This window comes from Schistosoma haematobium, chromosome 4 (assembly GCF_000699445.3).
Source record: "Schistosoma haematobium chromosome 4, whole genome shotgun sequence".
Taxonomy (NCBI): Eukaryota; Metazoa; Platyhelminthes; class Trematoda; order Strigeidida; family Schistosomatidae; genus Schistosoma; species Schistosoma haematobium.
Window position 1 is genome coordinate 43,568,390 of NC_067199.1, and position 17,160 is coordinate 43,585,549.

The following is a 17,160-nucleotide window of genomic DNA, read 5'->3' on the forward strand; positions in this document are numbered from 1 at the left end:
CACCTCTAATCCAATTTCCTTTTCAGGCACCTCCAGAAGAACCCTTCCACGGTGTGGGCAACCGAGGAGTGATAACCACCCTCATACCTCTAACAGCACTCAAGATACATTCCACTTTCTATTGATGTTACGTACTACTTATATCCGTCAACTTAAGTAGCATACACTACAGTAGTAGAACAGAATAAGCACAAACAACATAATACGAGAGGAAAGAATGAATTCAGAGAATAAAACGTATAAGATAATCTTAAAACTCAAGATCTAAGAAAAGGTCTGAAAAACTACTATTATTTCGTTTTATGTGGAACTAAACAATCAACATATGTTATTATCAATTGTTTCGAAATTCAGATTTCCTCAAAATAGTAGCATAAATGAAATGATAGTAGGCATTATGTAGGGTGTATTTCAGTGAGAATGCTGAAATGTTTATTCTCCTTTCTTCTTATTCTCTCCCAATTTTGTTTAATTGATCAGTTAGTCATATGTAACATCGAGTCTGGCGTATGTGTAGATCAGTTCAGGTTACTATTCTCCATTAAGACAGCGATGTGAAGTTTTCAAAGCAAATTCCAGGGTAGTAGAGATAGTAACGGTATTGAGATATAGGGTGGTGGTTGGAGATAGTCAGTAGGAAACTTTGAACTAGTTTCTTCAAGTTTATAGGTACACCTTGCTGATGAGTTCCAAGTAGGATGAAACCTTGGTCCTGTCGACCACCTCCAACCAACACCTTGCATCTCAATATTTTGCACACGTCGAGCTACTTAGGCTATTGACCACGTTACGAATTGATTCGGCCTACATGATCAATCTGTTGCATTAGTAACAGTATTAGTGGTAATAAAAAATTAGGTATTAAAGGCACGATTTGAGGAAATATGAGTTAGTGAAATAAAAAAGATTATAGGGAACTTGAAAACTTATGATCTAAGAGGAGGTAAATAATGAATAAATCTGCACCATTACGAACGATTTTGAGCCATGCCACTTACAGATCTTAACCACTAGTTACGGTAATTGTGTAGACTCCAGTCAGGTAGTCTACACCTATCTACGTGGTTCAGTCCGATAGTAATGGTCTTCATGAACTAATACCCCGTCTTTGTTTGGCTTCCCTTATCTTTCTTCCGAACAAATCCTGCCACCAGTCATCGTTGCGCGGTGAGGTAGTCGGTGGATGGGGAACAATATACATCCTAAAGGTCCCAGTCGATAAAGATTTACTACTTCGTCAATCCATTTGCCATATTTACCAAGTACTATGGATTAATCCGATGATTCTAAAATATACAGGCAGTGTCTCGAGGACTGTTAATCAGTTGGATAATTAGCAAACTTGTCACTAAAGTGTGCATATGAGATTTATACGCTCGTCTTAAAATCAGTCAACATGTTTATTTGAAGGTTTAACACTTCCAGTAGCTCCTGAAATCATTAACATCTTTTATAATGATTATTATCATCGGTTATATTTCATGTTCAAAGTGGTAGGTGTGTGAATACCTTAATATCTCAATGCTTATTATGCTTTGTTCAATGAAACTAGTAATGTTGTGGGCCATAGTTATCATCGTGGTGCTATGTATACACGTGACTTTGAATTCACTGTTTTATCCTAATAGTTAAACCTAATTATTATTACTTAGCCCTGTTACTCCTCGTGCATCATAGGCCGCCGATCAGATTCTGCGACAAACAATGTTCTGGGCTCTCAGTTCCAGCTTTTGCCATGTTCTATTCATTCTTGTGATGTCCACTTCCAATCCCCCGCTCATTGTATTCCTTTGTCTCCCTCCTTTCGTTTGGCACTGAGGATTTTGGACTGGAACTTGTTTTGTAATGCAGTTTGACGATTTCCGTAAAGTGTAACCCATCCACCTCCAGCGTCTTTTCTTGACTTCCTTCTCAGTCAGAAGCTGGTTTGTTCTCTATCACATTGGTTTGTTGCTGATTTGTCCGGCCAACATATTTCAAATACCTTACGTAGAAAATTGTTTGTAAATATGTATAATATTTTGATAATATTTGTGGTGGTTCTCCAAGTCTCAGCTCCGTGCACAACAGGAAACTATTTAGAGCTTTCTTGAAGTTTGTTTTGAAACTTGTGACTTTGGTGTTTGTTGATGGTTGTTTTGAGTTCCATATGTTCTTCAACTGTATGAATGTTCTTGCTTTTCCGATCCGTGCCTTCACATTTGTATCGAATTCTCCTTGTTTATCAACAATGTTGTCCAAGTGTGTAAAAGTTTCCACATTTAAAGCATTTTCATCAGGTGTGATTTTTTTTACTGCTCACTTAGTTGTATTTGAGTCTTGCTTTTTCCCTTGTGTATGTTATGGTCTACTGCTGCAGAGGCTGCTACTACACTGGATATCTTCACCAGGATTTTTTGATATGTATGGAACCCTTCTAGAGTTACTGCCTGTCCCAAGTCTGGACAAAGAAAGAAGGTTTGACATGGGGTCAGGAATCTGATCATGTATGGAAAGAACCTTGCTTAAAAATTCTAGGTCGAAAAGTCATTTTTAATTATTATTACCTACCTAAATTTATTTTCATTTCACCAAAATGTTATTCATCATTGTGCAATCATTCGTCTAATGACATTTATAATTTTATTGAGATCACGAATCGATGTCACTGCGACAACCACTGAAAACCTGAATGCACTGGATGACAGTTTCGTTTTAGTATGGGACTCCTTTGCAGTGTGTATCGATGATCCAGCAACTGGGGATCAGACCCAGGATCTACGCTCTCACGCTTCTAAACCACTGAAACGAAAACAAATGGTGTGACTTACACCAACCCCGGAGCATTACGTAACCATTATTCATTGTCTTCGGTGAGCAATTTCTTCATACCTGACAGGGTTGAACTTCACTGCTCATGCTTCCAAGTTTTCAGTGGTTGTCTAACTTAGATCTGTTTGTTGTTTCAATAAAGTTCAGCAGACTTCGTAATCCAATGCTAATAATCATAACTTTGTAGTATTAACCTTCTTGTTAAAGTGTAGTCTAACTTCTTCTTCAAGACCGATCAAACAATACTAATTGTAATTAATATATAACAGTACTTTCAAAATTTCTACAATTTTCCTACCTACTACTCTGTATAATGTCAACTTTAAAACTTGTGAATAACTCACTCTCTATATTGGCCTTAATCTGTATGTTACAGAAAAGATACACCAACTGCAGCTGATGTTATTAATACATTGAATGCTGACGAACTGTCGAATATATTCAGCATTTATGGTGAAGAACGTTTTTCTAGGCGCATCGCAAACGCTATTGTTGATTATAGAAATGATGCTGGTTCAATTCAAACAACAAAACAGTTAGCCGATTTAGTTCATTCTGTTGTACCAGTGAATAGAGAAGATAGAGGGTAAGTAAAACTACACCAATACAAGTGTTTGGTTTCATGTATATTTCCGAGTTGTCGTTATAAATTGAATAAATAGTACTTTTGTTGTGTTTTCAATTATTCAGCTATGTATACCTATGATATACTCATCATAAGATTTGAAAATTCTGGGTTCTATACTTGTTGAAGAGTATTTCCAATTTAAGATGAAACTCTGGAAGAAATCCACTCTGTTGTTGGATAAACATAGGTCAATGAGGAGAATTTCTTTCTCGACTGTCATTTACTAAACTTTCTAAATCGTATTTATGGTTATATGGAAGCGGTATGTTCAATCTCCTTTTTAAGATTGGTCTTGGGCCAATTGGACAACATTGATTTATCGGCCAGACCAATGACATAGAAATCAGCACAAACAGTCCAGAGTCTTTATCGGTTCTTCTTCTTACCTAGCCCTGCCTGTTAAGTCCAGAAAGCAAATCTCAGCTTCTGCGTTATGTATTTCGAACATGCTGGGTTTATATACCAACCAAACAGACCACATTGTACCATAAAATGGAAAATAACATTTGTACAAGATCTAACTAAAAGTGGCTGTGAATGTGGGAGACTGTAATTAATGGACCGAGTATAACTCAAGAACGGTGAATCGTATAATGATAGTGATAGAGAAGATTTGTAGCTCGGGTGGATGATTTTGATGAAGTTTTGTTCTCTGAGCTGGATGGTTTGGTCGTGGAGCTTTCATCGTTCTTCTGAACGACATCATCAGCACAAACTTCAGATAGAAGTGAAGTGTTCGAATAGTCTATGGGTCAAAATAAAGTTTATAATAAGAGGAACGTGAATATGAATAGTTTGGTCACTTAACAACTATATAGTAAAATATTTATGTATCGTATTGATCCATAAATAGTTCTCAAAAGTTACCATTCATAATTCTCATCGGGATATAACAGTACCTACACGTTATACGAACGTTACACAACAGTAAGACAATACGACATCTTATCACTCATAATAATGTACACAGACAACTACAGACACTTATATAATTAAGAAATCGAGGAAATCCGAAAAATGACAGGAAATTTCTAGAAACATGAAATTAAAGTCAATCTGCAATCAATAGGCGACATGTCGACATAAACCTTATTAGCCATTCTATGCGGAAAATGTCAACCAATTTCTTGAACAGAAGTTAGTCGAACAAGATAGTCAACAGGAATATCAAGACAACTTAAGCTGATGCAACCGCCGAAGGCAACCATTCGGAGGTAATGTCATCAAAACTGGGGTATTTAGCACTTGTAAAGTAATTAAATAGCTCACACCCTAACCCTGAAGTTTGTAGGTATGCCTTGCTGTATATGAGTCTCAGGTTATACAAAATAAAATTTGTAAAGAGTTTCCTATCGACCACCTTCAACCGCCTAACTTCCTAACATTGTACTTAAGGTATCGATTCACTTAGACCAGTGATAATACTGTAACTTGGTTGATAGAATTCAATCAACACAGAAGTAGATACATATGATTATTCACTATCCTATGACCAATCAATATTATATACGATCACATGTTTTCATCTCTCTCTACGTATTTATCATTCTTTTCAGCTCAATTCATCCAGCTACACGTATATTCCAAGCATTACGTATTTTCATTAATGACGAACTAAACGAATTATGCATCGGTCTAGAATTAGCTGAATTTTTATTAAAACCCGGTGGTTATTTAGTTGTTCTATCATTTCATTCATTAGAAGATCGTTTAATCAAATGGGCATTCCATTATGATTGTAAACATCTATCTTTATCAAAATATTTATCACAACGAAGTCTGAATTTTCAATGTACTAATAAAAGAAAAGAATATGAAAATGATGAAATATCAGATGGATCTCTGGGACAGATGAAATCGAAATGGAATTGTGTAAGTTAAATAATCCTGTGATAATCTAGGTTCTTGAATTATAATGTTTTCTACTACTAATAATAATGTTACTACTTCTGATAGTCCGACATTCATCTTAAATATTTTCATCTGATTGTATTGATATATGGTGGAAACTTGAACCGATGAACATATTTTCCAAGTTCAATGTTGTCTATAATTGGCCCCTGAATGGTCTTGTATGGCCGAGGGTGAAGAGAGCTCGTTCTCCCTTTCGAAATAATATCATATGGCCACGCGTATAGAACCACTATCAGGGAAGTGTTGTTTACGAAATTGGGAATACTTAAGGCGAATATTCGGCGTATACACCGGGTTAGTAGATACAGAGGATTTCTCTAGGGGGGGGTTGAGAACCCTGGTTCCAAATCAATAGTGCACATGGGCCACTTCGACTATAGATAGCATACATCATCAGTATACAACTTACATAATAAATCTAGTTAGTTCCATTTAGTACACAGTTATTAATGTTTAATGTAGTAAATGAATAATAGTTCAAATAATACTTGATGGTAACTAATACTCCTGTGCTTAAAGCGAATTTTAAACCATTTAGAGCTCATCAACTGAATTCCTCCTCACTGTTAATGATTTATCATTGACTACTACAGTCCGCGTTATTTCAAAAATTATAAACTTTTGACTTATTCTTAAAAACAACCTAAAACTTATCAGATTCGTTTGTCATACAAACCGAAAAAAATGATGATTTTAACAATGTACTGGTTTCATACTTGATACATCTGGTTTTATATCAGTTGTTTTCAACATTAAGATGCTTTTTTTTTCTTAAAGGTTATTGGACCTATAACTCCTACCGATTCGGAGATAGATTCTAATCCAAGAAGTCGTTCAGCCAAATTACGTATAGCGAAAAGAGCATAATTAGAAAAAGTGATTAAGGAAGCAATGACAATAAACGATTAGGTTACTGATCAAGGTGTATGATGTATAGAGTATTAAATGTGTGGATAATACAATTCAGTTGAATTTTGTTAAACAGTCCCAATTCTGAAGCTATATTTTGTACATATTCAGTTTTTTTTTTAGAGAAATGTAATTGTACATATTTGTAATTATTGCACCAATTAAATTGATATAATCGATCTTACTTTCCATAAATATTGGTGGAGTGGGGCTTTTTTTCGTCACTTTGTATTTGTACAATTTCCTGTTATTAATATTCAGCACTACAATTTATATCAGTTTCCGTCCCAATATATATACAACTTGAATTGACTTGCTTGATTAAGCCTGTTACCCCTCGTCGAGGAGCGTAGGCCATTCACCAGCACTCTCCATCCAACTCTGTCATGGACAATCCTTTTTGGTTGCTATTCATCCTTTTGATGTCTGTTCCCAATTACCGACGTAGCGTGTTCTTCGGGATTCCAGGTAAACGCTTGCTTCGTGATACAGTTTGGTGATTTCCGTAATGTATGTCCCACCCACTTCCATCATCTTTTCCTAATTTCCTCTTCAGATGGAAGTCGGTTTGTTCTCTCCCACAGCTGTCTGTTGCTGGTGGTATTCGTTTAACGGACATTAATTGTAACTACTCGTATCTTTTTGATTATGGTTGTGATAGTTATCCCAGTTTCAGCTCCATACAGTAGAACTGTCTTGACATCCGTATTGCAGATTCCGATTTTGATATTTCTTGACAGTCCTCTCGAAATGCTCTCACATGACCACACGTATACAGCTACTACCAGGGAAGTCCTACTCACTGTCTTCTCGGGAAGGGGATGCTGTTTGCGGAATAGAGAGAACGGAAAACAAATGTTCGGCGCTTTAACAGGGTTGGTGGATATGGAGGATCCATCTAGGAGAGCTGGAAAACCCTGATTTCAAACAAATGGTGGACATGGGCTCCAGGATCCTAAGGAGACTAATGGCTTATGAACGTATCGTTGGTCACCAACTACCATGGGACTATATCTCCTAATGCTGCTCCACTGCCCTGTGGATCAGACTTTTAGGTCAAAAGCTCCGGGAGTCCCCTCCCTAGGAAAACTACCTACTTTTTGTATGGGCTCTCGGACAGTATCACAGCCCATACACAAATCAAGTGACTTGTGTGGCGCATATATATTTGGTGCCTTCTTGTACCCATGATGCTAATCTTCAACCAAACACTTAATCCAATTTGCAATTTCATTAACTTCAATGTCATTTAGACAATTTGTCTTATAATTCCACTTAACGTACAAACTTATATCAAGTCATTCATTAATATAACTTTATTTGAAGTAGAGAAGAAAAAAAAAGTTATTTACAATTTCATTTCTGTACAATGACGAGAGAGAATAAATAAAGAATTCAATAGTCAATAGCGAATGATTTTAAAGTTTTTAAAAGTGTTTTTGGTTGAATAAATTTTTTAAATTCAGTTCTTGGTATCCATGCAAAATTATTAATATTGGAATCATTATTTATAATTAAATCTTCACCATGCCAATGTCTATCAACATAGACGTTGAAAAAGTATACCTATAAAAATAAACAGAAAGAGAATATATGAATATCATTATGATTGGTAATATGTTGTTCTGTCAACAGAAATCTGTACTAGGCTAGGTGTGTTATTTTCTAACATTGACAATCTTTACCCGTTGTTGAGAGGCATCATCATTGCAGATGTCATTTATTATTATTATTTATTTATTTGAATACATGGATATTGGTACAAGGCGGCACCAAATATATATGCGACATACCTCTTCTAATCATCTCACATTGTTCTGAACGAAAACACAGGTGGGGACAATCGAATGTAATTTGAACACAAAATTGCAAAAAAAAACCATACAGTAAATACTTTATTTGCAAAATGTCAATCAGTCGTTTCAGATTTGATTATTCCTACGTTTCCACACTAATCATTCTCTGTTCTCGTACTCTTTCCTTCGATCTTCTGCCTTTAGGCATTTAAATTTCGATTGGTGATACATACTACTTATATCTATCGATATCAGTAGCACATACCACAATATATCATAATACATACGACACTGGATCGCTTACACTAGTCTATTTATTTAGACACATAAACATTGGTACAAGGAGGCACCGAATACATATGCGCCACAAAAATCTCATTCGATATATGTGAGGGCTGTGATACTGCCCTGGTGCCCAAACCGAAGCAGGTGGTTTTCTTAGGGGGCCACACACGGAGCCTTTGACCTGAAGTTCTGATCCACAAAGCAGTGGAGCATCGTAAGGAGATGCAGTCCTATGGTAGCCGGTGACCAACGATTAGTTCATACGCCATTTGTTCCTTCAGGATACTGGAGCCCATGTGCACCATTGATTTGGAATCAGGGTTCTCCAACTCCCCTAGGTGGACTCACCGTGTCCACGAACCTGCAGATGTCATATTTCTATACAGCTGGCAGTACAACTTTGCCCTCAGACTTTGAGTTGTCTTCAGCTCTACTTTTGGAACTGGTAGAACTTGAAGAAACCAATATCCTGTGCTGAGAATTCTATATTGTACCAAAAAGATAATATTGAATAAAGCCATTAATAATAATAGTAATAATATAGTTTGATTTAGCAATACGGATATACAAGCCTGATCACTACAAAGCAGAGGGTATGGTAGAGATAATGTCTAGAAAGAATGAAAGCTTCACGAGTTAACCATTCAGTTCAGAATATCCAAAGTTTCAAACCATGACGAAACAACTAGGTCTCAATGACCCCCCAAATGTCAGCCTATGATAAAAACAAACTTCCTCTAAAAATCAAACAGATCTCTAAGAACCACCCAACTAGATGATTTCTACTATTTTTGAAAAACAAACAAAAACCTATTAGCACTTAGTAATTACACACTTACCTGTGTACCAGTATCTTCTTTATTTCTATCTCTAGTCAACCAAACAGCAACTGGTGTATTGCCAAATATACACCATTTAGCTCCTGGTGGTAATAAACTTGTTGCTATAGAATCAGCGACCTGGAGAGGGACAAAAGTGAATGAAATTTAAAATAAGAATAGTAGTGATTTCTTTCAGATGATATTGGTAGACAAAATAATTAAGTTATAAATACTTGAATTGGTACAAATGACCTACGAAATTTACTTTTTCATTATAAACAATATTGTTTTTTGTATAATCTACAATAGTGCATGAATATGATGGTAAATTTTATTTTGTTGATATTGGTATTCAGCACAATTCAAATGGTCATATAGAAAGATTTATTCATCGGAAAGACACTTGGAGTAGGTTTTACTTGAACTTCAATAGTTTTTGTCCAATAAGCTACAAGGTTTTGGTTAAAACACTATATTGAGAACGGAAGACTGAAAAATTAACTATGGTTGAAAAATGTCTGCGAGATAATGATTATCCACAAAAGTTCATCAGTAATTATAGGGAAACAAGAAAAAAAAGAGTGAAATTTGCCACAGTCGAGAAAAAGTCAACCTTCTTACAACTCAGTTTGAAAGGTGACAAAAAAGCGAGCATGATTAATTCTAGACTAAGTGCTCCACTGAAGAGGACATGTCCAGCCGCAAAACTATTTTCTATGTATCAAACAAATAGCACATCGAGGAGGAAAAAAGTGGGCAAATCCCCTCTTCCGGTTACGTCCGATTGCACTTATCAGTTCGCCAGCTCATGCCAGAGCATTCACTTCGAAAGAACAGAAAGAAGAATTCATGATCGAATCTCCGAGTATATTCCACAAAAAATAAAGATCAAAAAGTCAACGTATTTTCAACAATGCCATGGCTTGATATTTTAAAACCTTTCAAACATAAATACTTAAACAGATTTGAATTTACGACGTTACCAAAGGGCCATCGCTGTAAAAAAGCCATACCTATAAATTCGAAAGGAAACCGTTGTAAATCTATCACTACTCTGGTAACTTCAAGTTTCTGCTATCCAATTGCGTAATATCTTAGTTCGTATTCGTAATAGCAGATTCCTTTCTCAATGTTGGGTTTTTTTCAGCTTTACTCATCCAATTATGTTATTCTATCAAAATTTTATATACATGCTCTAGGAACGTACCTCCATGTGTTTAAGAATTTATTCTGGAATTTTTAGTTGGTAAATATTCATTCACTTCACCCCTATAATGTTTCTCTTTATAACTGTTGTTGGTATTCTACTATGATCTATTTGATTATATAAAGTATGCACATTGCTATAAACCATAATAATTATTAGGCAAAGATGGATAGTGGTTAGCAGTGGAATCTAGGACGCGCGTCCCGTTCTATTTGGGACTCGTCAGCTGAATGTACCTGTATCCAAGAGTTGACGCTCACTCCGGGACTCGAACCCAGTACCGTTCGCTTTAAACGCCATCGCATTATCCATTTACCTACTGACTTCTGATAGCCACTTGTTTTCGCAATGGTGTGAAGTTTAAATTCACTTATTTTTGTTTGCTTGTATCTTCGCATTGTTGTTTGGGACTGCAATTGATCAGTCTTTTATTAGCATATGTACATCCAATGAGGATTGACTCGAGTGAGCATCAACTCTGGGATTCAGGTACATTCAGCTGATGAGTCCTAAATAGGACGATACGCGCGTTATGGATTTCACTGCTAGTCACCATCAATTCTGTACATCATGCTTGTGACTTGAGGCAATATCGAGGCAATCCGCACAGAATGCACATATGTCAATAAGAGACTGATCAATTGCAGTCCTAAACAACAATGGGAAAATACAAGCAAAAAAACACCAAGTGAATTTATAATAATTATTGTTTCTAAGTTGTAAGCAGCTGACAAAATAACTGATTTCACTTTATTCTGCTACACTTGTTCTTGCTTTAATCTAATTAATTTTTGTGTTAAATATTTTGCAGATAGTTGTGTTATTAAAGTAAGTATTATCTAATACTGTTAACTTCTGAATCATAATTGAGCCTCACGATATTACACACTACACTGTTGATTGCGCAAGCCTAATATCTCTTATTGCTACACAATAACAGTTAAACCGTATTCACACCACGATATACAACAAGAAGGAAAGGAATATCATCCTGTATAGGAAAGCATTTGTTGTTTCCAGAAAAACAAAAACAAATGGTGCAAATATTCTGTATACATAGCTTATACATAACTCTATAAAAACATGATTCTGCGTATTAAAAGTTTGAAGAACCAATTAACATGTATTTTCAAGTCACCATATACTTTTGATATGGAGTGTACGAACTTAAGGAAACATAAAAATTGATATTTTATGGCAATCTTAGAAGATTGTACAGTGGTGTTACCAGTACTAGGAAAAATGCTATGCATTTTGACGATACACTGGCTATATTATGAAGTATTAGAATATTATATATAAACGTTTTCATAACCAGATACATCAATATAGTTACCTGTCTTAAATTTTTTCCATCGGATACTGGTGCAGTTGGAAGATTCCATCCACTAGATACATTTTTCGGGGATTGAACTAACAAGTACAAAGGTTTATCTAACGCACGCCAGGCGGACTTTAAATTTTCAGATTTATCATTTTCTAAAAGAGATCAAGTGGAAAAAATTATTTGTGATAGAAATTACTAAAACGAAGCGTGAAATCATTCTTATTGAACGTCAGTGAGAATAGTTGTAACTCTCACAACTACATTGGGCTACAGATACTCGTTCATAAGATGGAACCATCTAAAATCACTTCCACGTATTAATATTAGATTCAGGAATAGTTAAAAACGATTATTTCGAATTTTAACGCTGTTTAACTCCAAAGGAACAACTTAGTTATTTTTAGCTTCATTAAATTTGGCTACTATTAAACCGTTTAGATGGAAAATGAAATAAAACTACAGTACTACCGTTACTAATCTTTGTTTTGAGACATGTGATAAGGTTCCAAGCCATTCGATTGCATAACATTTAAGACCCCATTGAAGAAGTTGTAATGCACTGGCAAACATGGCCTCAATATAACTACTCTTTTCTTTTTGAACGGAGAAGAGGCGCCGCCTATTTTTCATCCTTTAATAACTGAGCCGCTTCCAACAGTTTTAAGAACCAATTTACACCCATCAAGGATAAGATTTGTACAACTGGTTCTTCAAGTGTATTTTTATTGGAATCAATTTTAGTTTACCTTCATAAAAGTTAAAAGTTGTCACATACTCTACGAATACTTAGCTGAAGGTGATCAGTTTGATGATTTATTTAAACATGATAGTCTAAACGGTGATAATTGTACATACATCAATTGTAGATGAGGTGTAAGTTATAGTGTTTTACATAAACTGTTGCTTTCATTTGACTCTAAGTGTTAATAAATCCAAAAATATTTTTCTTAACATAGAAGTCTATAATCTGAAATCTGCTCAAAAACAGTTAAAACTGGTTATTTAAAACCTTTCGAGCCATGTCGGTAGATGCAGACTACTTGGTTGGGGTCTGGGTGACTATCGTAACCAATGGTTGGAGACTCTTGATGACATGGCTCAGAATCGATCACAGTGGCATAGATGTATACACTATCTGTCTTTCCTTAAACTATGAGATTAAAGTCGCTTCATATCTTTCTACGTACTAATTCTTTCTTCCTGTACTATATCCTTATATGCAATCCTTCTTTTATATATTACCATCATTGAATTAACTACTATGAATCCGGTGTTTATCTTGCTGAGCTAATGCAACTTGGACAACATGGACCGATGCATATATGTGCCTGGTCCTACGTTGTAGCTGACTGACTTTTGAACCCGAGCCCCAAATTCTCCCTACACCTCTCGTTTTTTTTCTGTAAATGATTTTTTACTAGTAAGGATGTCGTTACTAATCCTCTTATTCTGGGGTTTGGATCGACAACCTTATTTTAGTGTGTTCTTGTACTCCAACTTAACCTAATTGGAAGAATTATTCTTTTGACTTGTTCATAATTATTAGTGAATACTATTAACAACATTTTCAGAGGAACAAATGTACCTTCAACACGAGCTAACATCCTTTTTGGATGTTAATTGAGTGCATATACGTCGGAATGCCTCTAAATGCTAAAAGAAAATTCAGTTCTACGAATACAAGTTGTTTAAGAAATATTCACTATGAGTAAGCTTGCTCTAAGTGATTTATGATTCGCTATAAAAACAGAAATATTCTGATCTTTTTTTATTAACAAACCTTAAAAACAAGGGATCTTTTTCAGTAAAAACGACTGAGTCAGAAATAAAATATTCTGACAAAAAAACATACCTGTCAATCGTTCTGCTGGCTTATACTGCTCAGCCTCCAACTCCCACATTATTTCCGCTTCACGAGCAGTTATAAGTGATTCTTGTGCAATATTACTTATTCCTTTTGAAAGGGCATTAGCAATTCTTTTGGTTTCAATTTCATGTCTTAATTCATGTGCCGACAAGTGGCTTTTTTCAAAGTCGACCTTTTCAATTAAGTCGGCTACTTGTTTTTCAAGTGGTTTTAATTCTGGTGCAATAACCGCGGGCCGACGTATACACAACCCACTGAAGATATTCCAATTCTTGATATCTTTCAATATAACCAGAGAACGAGACATTACCAACTTACTGTGAGAATAGGAAAAGAAACATTATATACTGAATGGTGACAAAAACTGAGTTGATACGTATGCTTCCAATGAAGTCCTTAGTTTGCGATGATATATAAAATTATCCTATACATACACAGGACGAACAATACATGGAAGTTATATTACCAAGTTCCTGAAATCAACATTATATGTGTATGCTTGTAAAGACAGTGGTATTACATCATATGAGTCACTACTGCAGGTTGCCATCACATGGTTAGGGTCAGGTCTGTTACAACCGGAGACTGAAAAACTGACAAAATCTTGTAACACCCTTAAGTGTTTTATTGGTTTACACTTGTAATATAAAAGCCCTTATAATGAGGATGAAAAAATAACACGGCCTGACCTATATGTAGTGTATTTCGGTCAACATATAACAATTAAATTCATTGCGTCCATAGAAATGCAGTTATAAAAAAGAAATTCAGGTAGGTGCATTTGTGATAAAAAACCAAATAACTAAAAGGACATGGCCATCACAACAAAGAGCCACAAAAGACGATACCAAAAAGCTGGAACCCCGATATATAAATAATTCGTACTAGGTGAAAGTATTTTAATGTTTACAAGCTTGTTAACTTATTTATATGGACTCAGAGTTAGTGGCTGGGTAGGCAATAAAAATTCATGAACCTCAAGAGCACCTATGGTATTCCCATTTTTTATATTCTAACGCTTTATCTAAAAAATAATACCTTTTCTTGGCCAGAGAAGCAAGTAATCAGCTATATGACCTCGACCGTCGAAAACACACAGTGACCTACAGACATACTTTCGCGCTTTCAATATACAATAGCATCTGAAACTCCAATGTCTTCAATATCTTTCTCATGAGCTCGTATAAACAGATTGGTTTCTTTGAGGTGGTTTCTCGTTGTTTTAATACGGCCTTAGGTAATTGGTAATATCCAGTGAGTGGTAGTTCATCCGTTCGAATGCACTAATACTAGTCCGTTTGGTAATTACTTGTGGATTTGTATATCGTAGTTGAGTGAGTGCGTTTGTCTCAGGTTAGCAGTTATCACATTGCCAGATAGCAGGTTGGCTGACTGCAATGTGAAAGTAATAAAGTGATAATTAATGTGAAAGTAATAAAGTGATGATTAATGTGAAAGAGAAGGCGATTTTTTCAAGAATGTAAGTAAGTTAATCTATTGGTAATGTGTAAGAAGACAGAATTGAAAAAAACAAGAAGAGAAACGAAGATGATAATAGGAGACATGGGAAGCAATTTTTGAGTTTTGGTAGTGATAACCGTGATAATGTATGAGACATGCATCAGACACAATGGTTCAATAGGCAGATAGTGATCCATGGGTGGATACTTGTTTGTGGGTTTTTCATCCCTATCCCGTCTCATGGCGCTAACCACATATACAGTCGGTTCTGGACTTCCACTAATTGTGACTAGTCGCTTATGGAACTACCTCGTGTGGGGTGTATTGCTTGTTGAGTTTTTGGGGTGGGGTGTTGAAATCTGAAAGTAATGATGGATCAAATCCCAGCCATTTTATCTCATCTTATTAGGCGTCAGAAACTTTGGGGGGCCGATATACTTCTCCGATCTGCCACTTTATTCCACAGACATTTAAACAACATCATCATGTGTTTGCCGGCTTGGTTAATTTGGTAGTATGGTGCTGTGGCTTTGGAGTGATTGTTAACCTACATTGCCACTTAACCTCGTTTTTGTGTACTTTTGTGTATCTGAAAAGTGTTATGACTTGCAAGTTCGTTTTTCATCCATGATGTCAAGGGAGAGCAATGTTTCAAATAGGGCCATGATCTTCAGAACTTTTGGAAACTAAACGTCTCCGATTCCTTCCATTTTGCTCCTAATTCTCATTACGTTGTTATAGAGGCACTTGACGGTTTGTATAATCAACTGGTACCTCTCTACAGCAGCACTTGTCGTATGGTTTTTTGACAGGTTGTTGATTAAGAGGAGTTGTCAAATTCTGTGAGAACCGGCTGTAGTAGGTATTTTGCTTGTATGGCGTATCGTACTAGCGGGACAGTGATTTCTGTGTTATGTACCGTGGGTTGCTGATCAAGATCAATCAACACAAAGGGTTTTCTTCGATGTTACCTTACTGGCCTAATTCGGGGTTCACAACATCTGGTGTGACTGGAGAGGCCGATCTAGAGGCCATACAAAGCCTAAAGCGCCTTGGTTAAATCCTCTCGGTTTCTGAAGTTTACAATCATCAGATGCAGGAACTTAATAGTCGTGAGGTCTAACAGACGACATAATCTGGACGCACTAATCATCATAGTGGTGTAAAGGTCTACGACACATGATGGCCGACGTCACTGTTACATATCGTTCTCGTGAGCTTCATCTCGACTACCACCTACTGACTGAACCGGTCTGTAAACCACCATGCTGGTTGGTTCTTGAGTGTTAGATGATCATCGAGCTTCATCTGTTATTTCGTATGGCTTTTGTTCAACCAAGATTCGAGAGGACCGGTTAACTGATGGTTCTTAATGTGCCAGTAAAATCTCTTTTTTTAGCCTGTGTTTATCCTAAAGTTACCTTCAATAAGGGGTTTGGCTTTTGATTCGTTAGGACCCTAATACAGTCTACATAGGTTGGCTGAAGTTATACGCTCCCTCAGCATTCTACAGTCTTTGTACCACTGTTCTTTATTAAAGAATTCCATACTTCATAATCAGCCACCACTCATCAATCGGACGTTAAATAAGATAAATGAGGTTCGTCTAACGTCTTTATCTCGCATTTCCACCGTTTTGAAAACTATTCCTTTTCCGATTCCCTACTTAACTCTCACACGCTGCTACGGGCTGTTGACAGATACTGTGTGATTAGCAAGATTTGATAATTCCATTGGTGTATGGGCTCGGGGCGTGGCTTCCTTGGTCGTTTTTTTTGCTTGAGTCTGTGTTTGACGTCTTGAATATACTGGTGGGAATTTATACGGTCGTTTTCAATTGGATCTTATACTTCCCTTTAACTAGTTCCGTTTTCTACACTGTAGGCAAAAAAAAAACAGAGCCACGGACAGAGATGACTCCACATAAACCTGTAGTTCCGTTAAAGTACTTCAGTATCACAACGACAGTGAACCCAACCACTGCGGAAACGCTGAGCCCCTGGTTTCAACGAGAGGAAAGCATGCGATACAGTTATCATTTTTGTGTTGTTTCTGTCCAGTAGTCAGGAAGTACGCGAGACAGAAGTTTCAAAGGTGAATAACAGTACAGATAAGCGGATATATACTGAAGCGT

At 36.2% G+C, this 17,160-nt stretch overlaps 2 protein-coding genes across 4 annotated transcripts in view; one reads left to right on the forward strand and one right to left on the reverse strand.

Moving 5' to 3' along the window:
* The window catches only part of METTL15_1 (putative methyltransferase-like protein 15), a 23,231-nt gene extending 15,604 nt beyond the window's left edge, over positions 1–7,627 (forward strand). For both annotated transcript variants that reach the window (XM_051216507.1, XM_012936479.3), the window contains 3 exons: positions 3,188–3,397; positions 4,996–5,311; positions 6,131–7,627. In XM_051216507.1, the coding sequence (XP_051067098.1) occupies positions 3,188–3,397; positions 4,996–5,311; positions 6,131–6,220 (616 nt within the window). In that variant the 3' untranslated portion in view covers positions 6,221–7,627. The remainder of the gene's footprint in view (positions 1–3,187; positions 3,398–4,995; positions 5,312–6,130) is intronic.
* Positions 7,541–16,061, reverse strand: MRPL46_1 (39S ribosomal protein L46, mitochondrial; the record flags this gene model as incomplete). 2 transcript variants are annotated; one of them, XM_051216508.1, is made up of 5 exons in its annotated part: positions 7,541–7,828; positions 9,183–9,302; positions 11,708–11,850; positions 13,551–13,882; positions 14,604–14,699. In XM_051216508.1, 4 exons carry the CDS (start codon positions 13,870–13,872, stop codon positions 7,658–7,660), a joined length of 756 nt encoding a protein of 251 aa, XP_051067099.1. The 2 variants fall into 2 exon arrangements, with proteins under 2 accessions (XP_051067099.1, XP_035585845.1); XM_035732765.1 differs by lacking the exon at positions 14,604–14,699 and adding an exon at positions 16,003–16,061 and having other exon boundaries at positions 7,658–7,828.
* Positions 16,062–17,160: the final 1,099 nt, after the last annotated feature.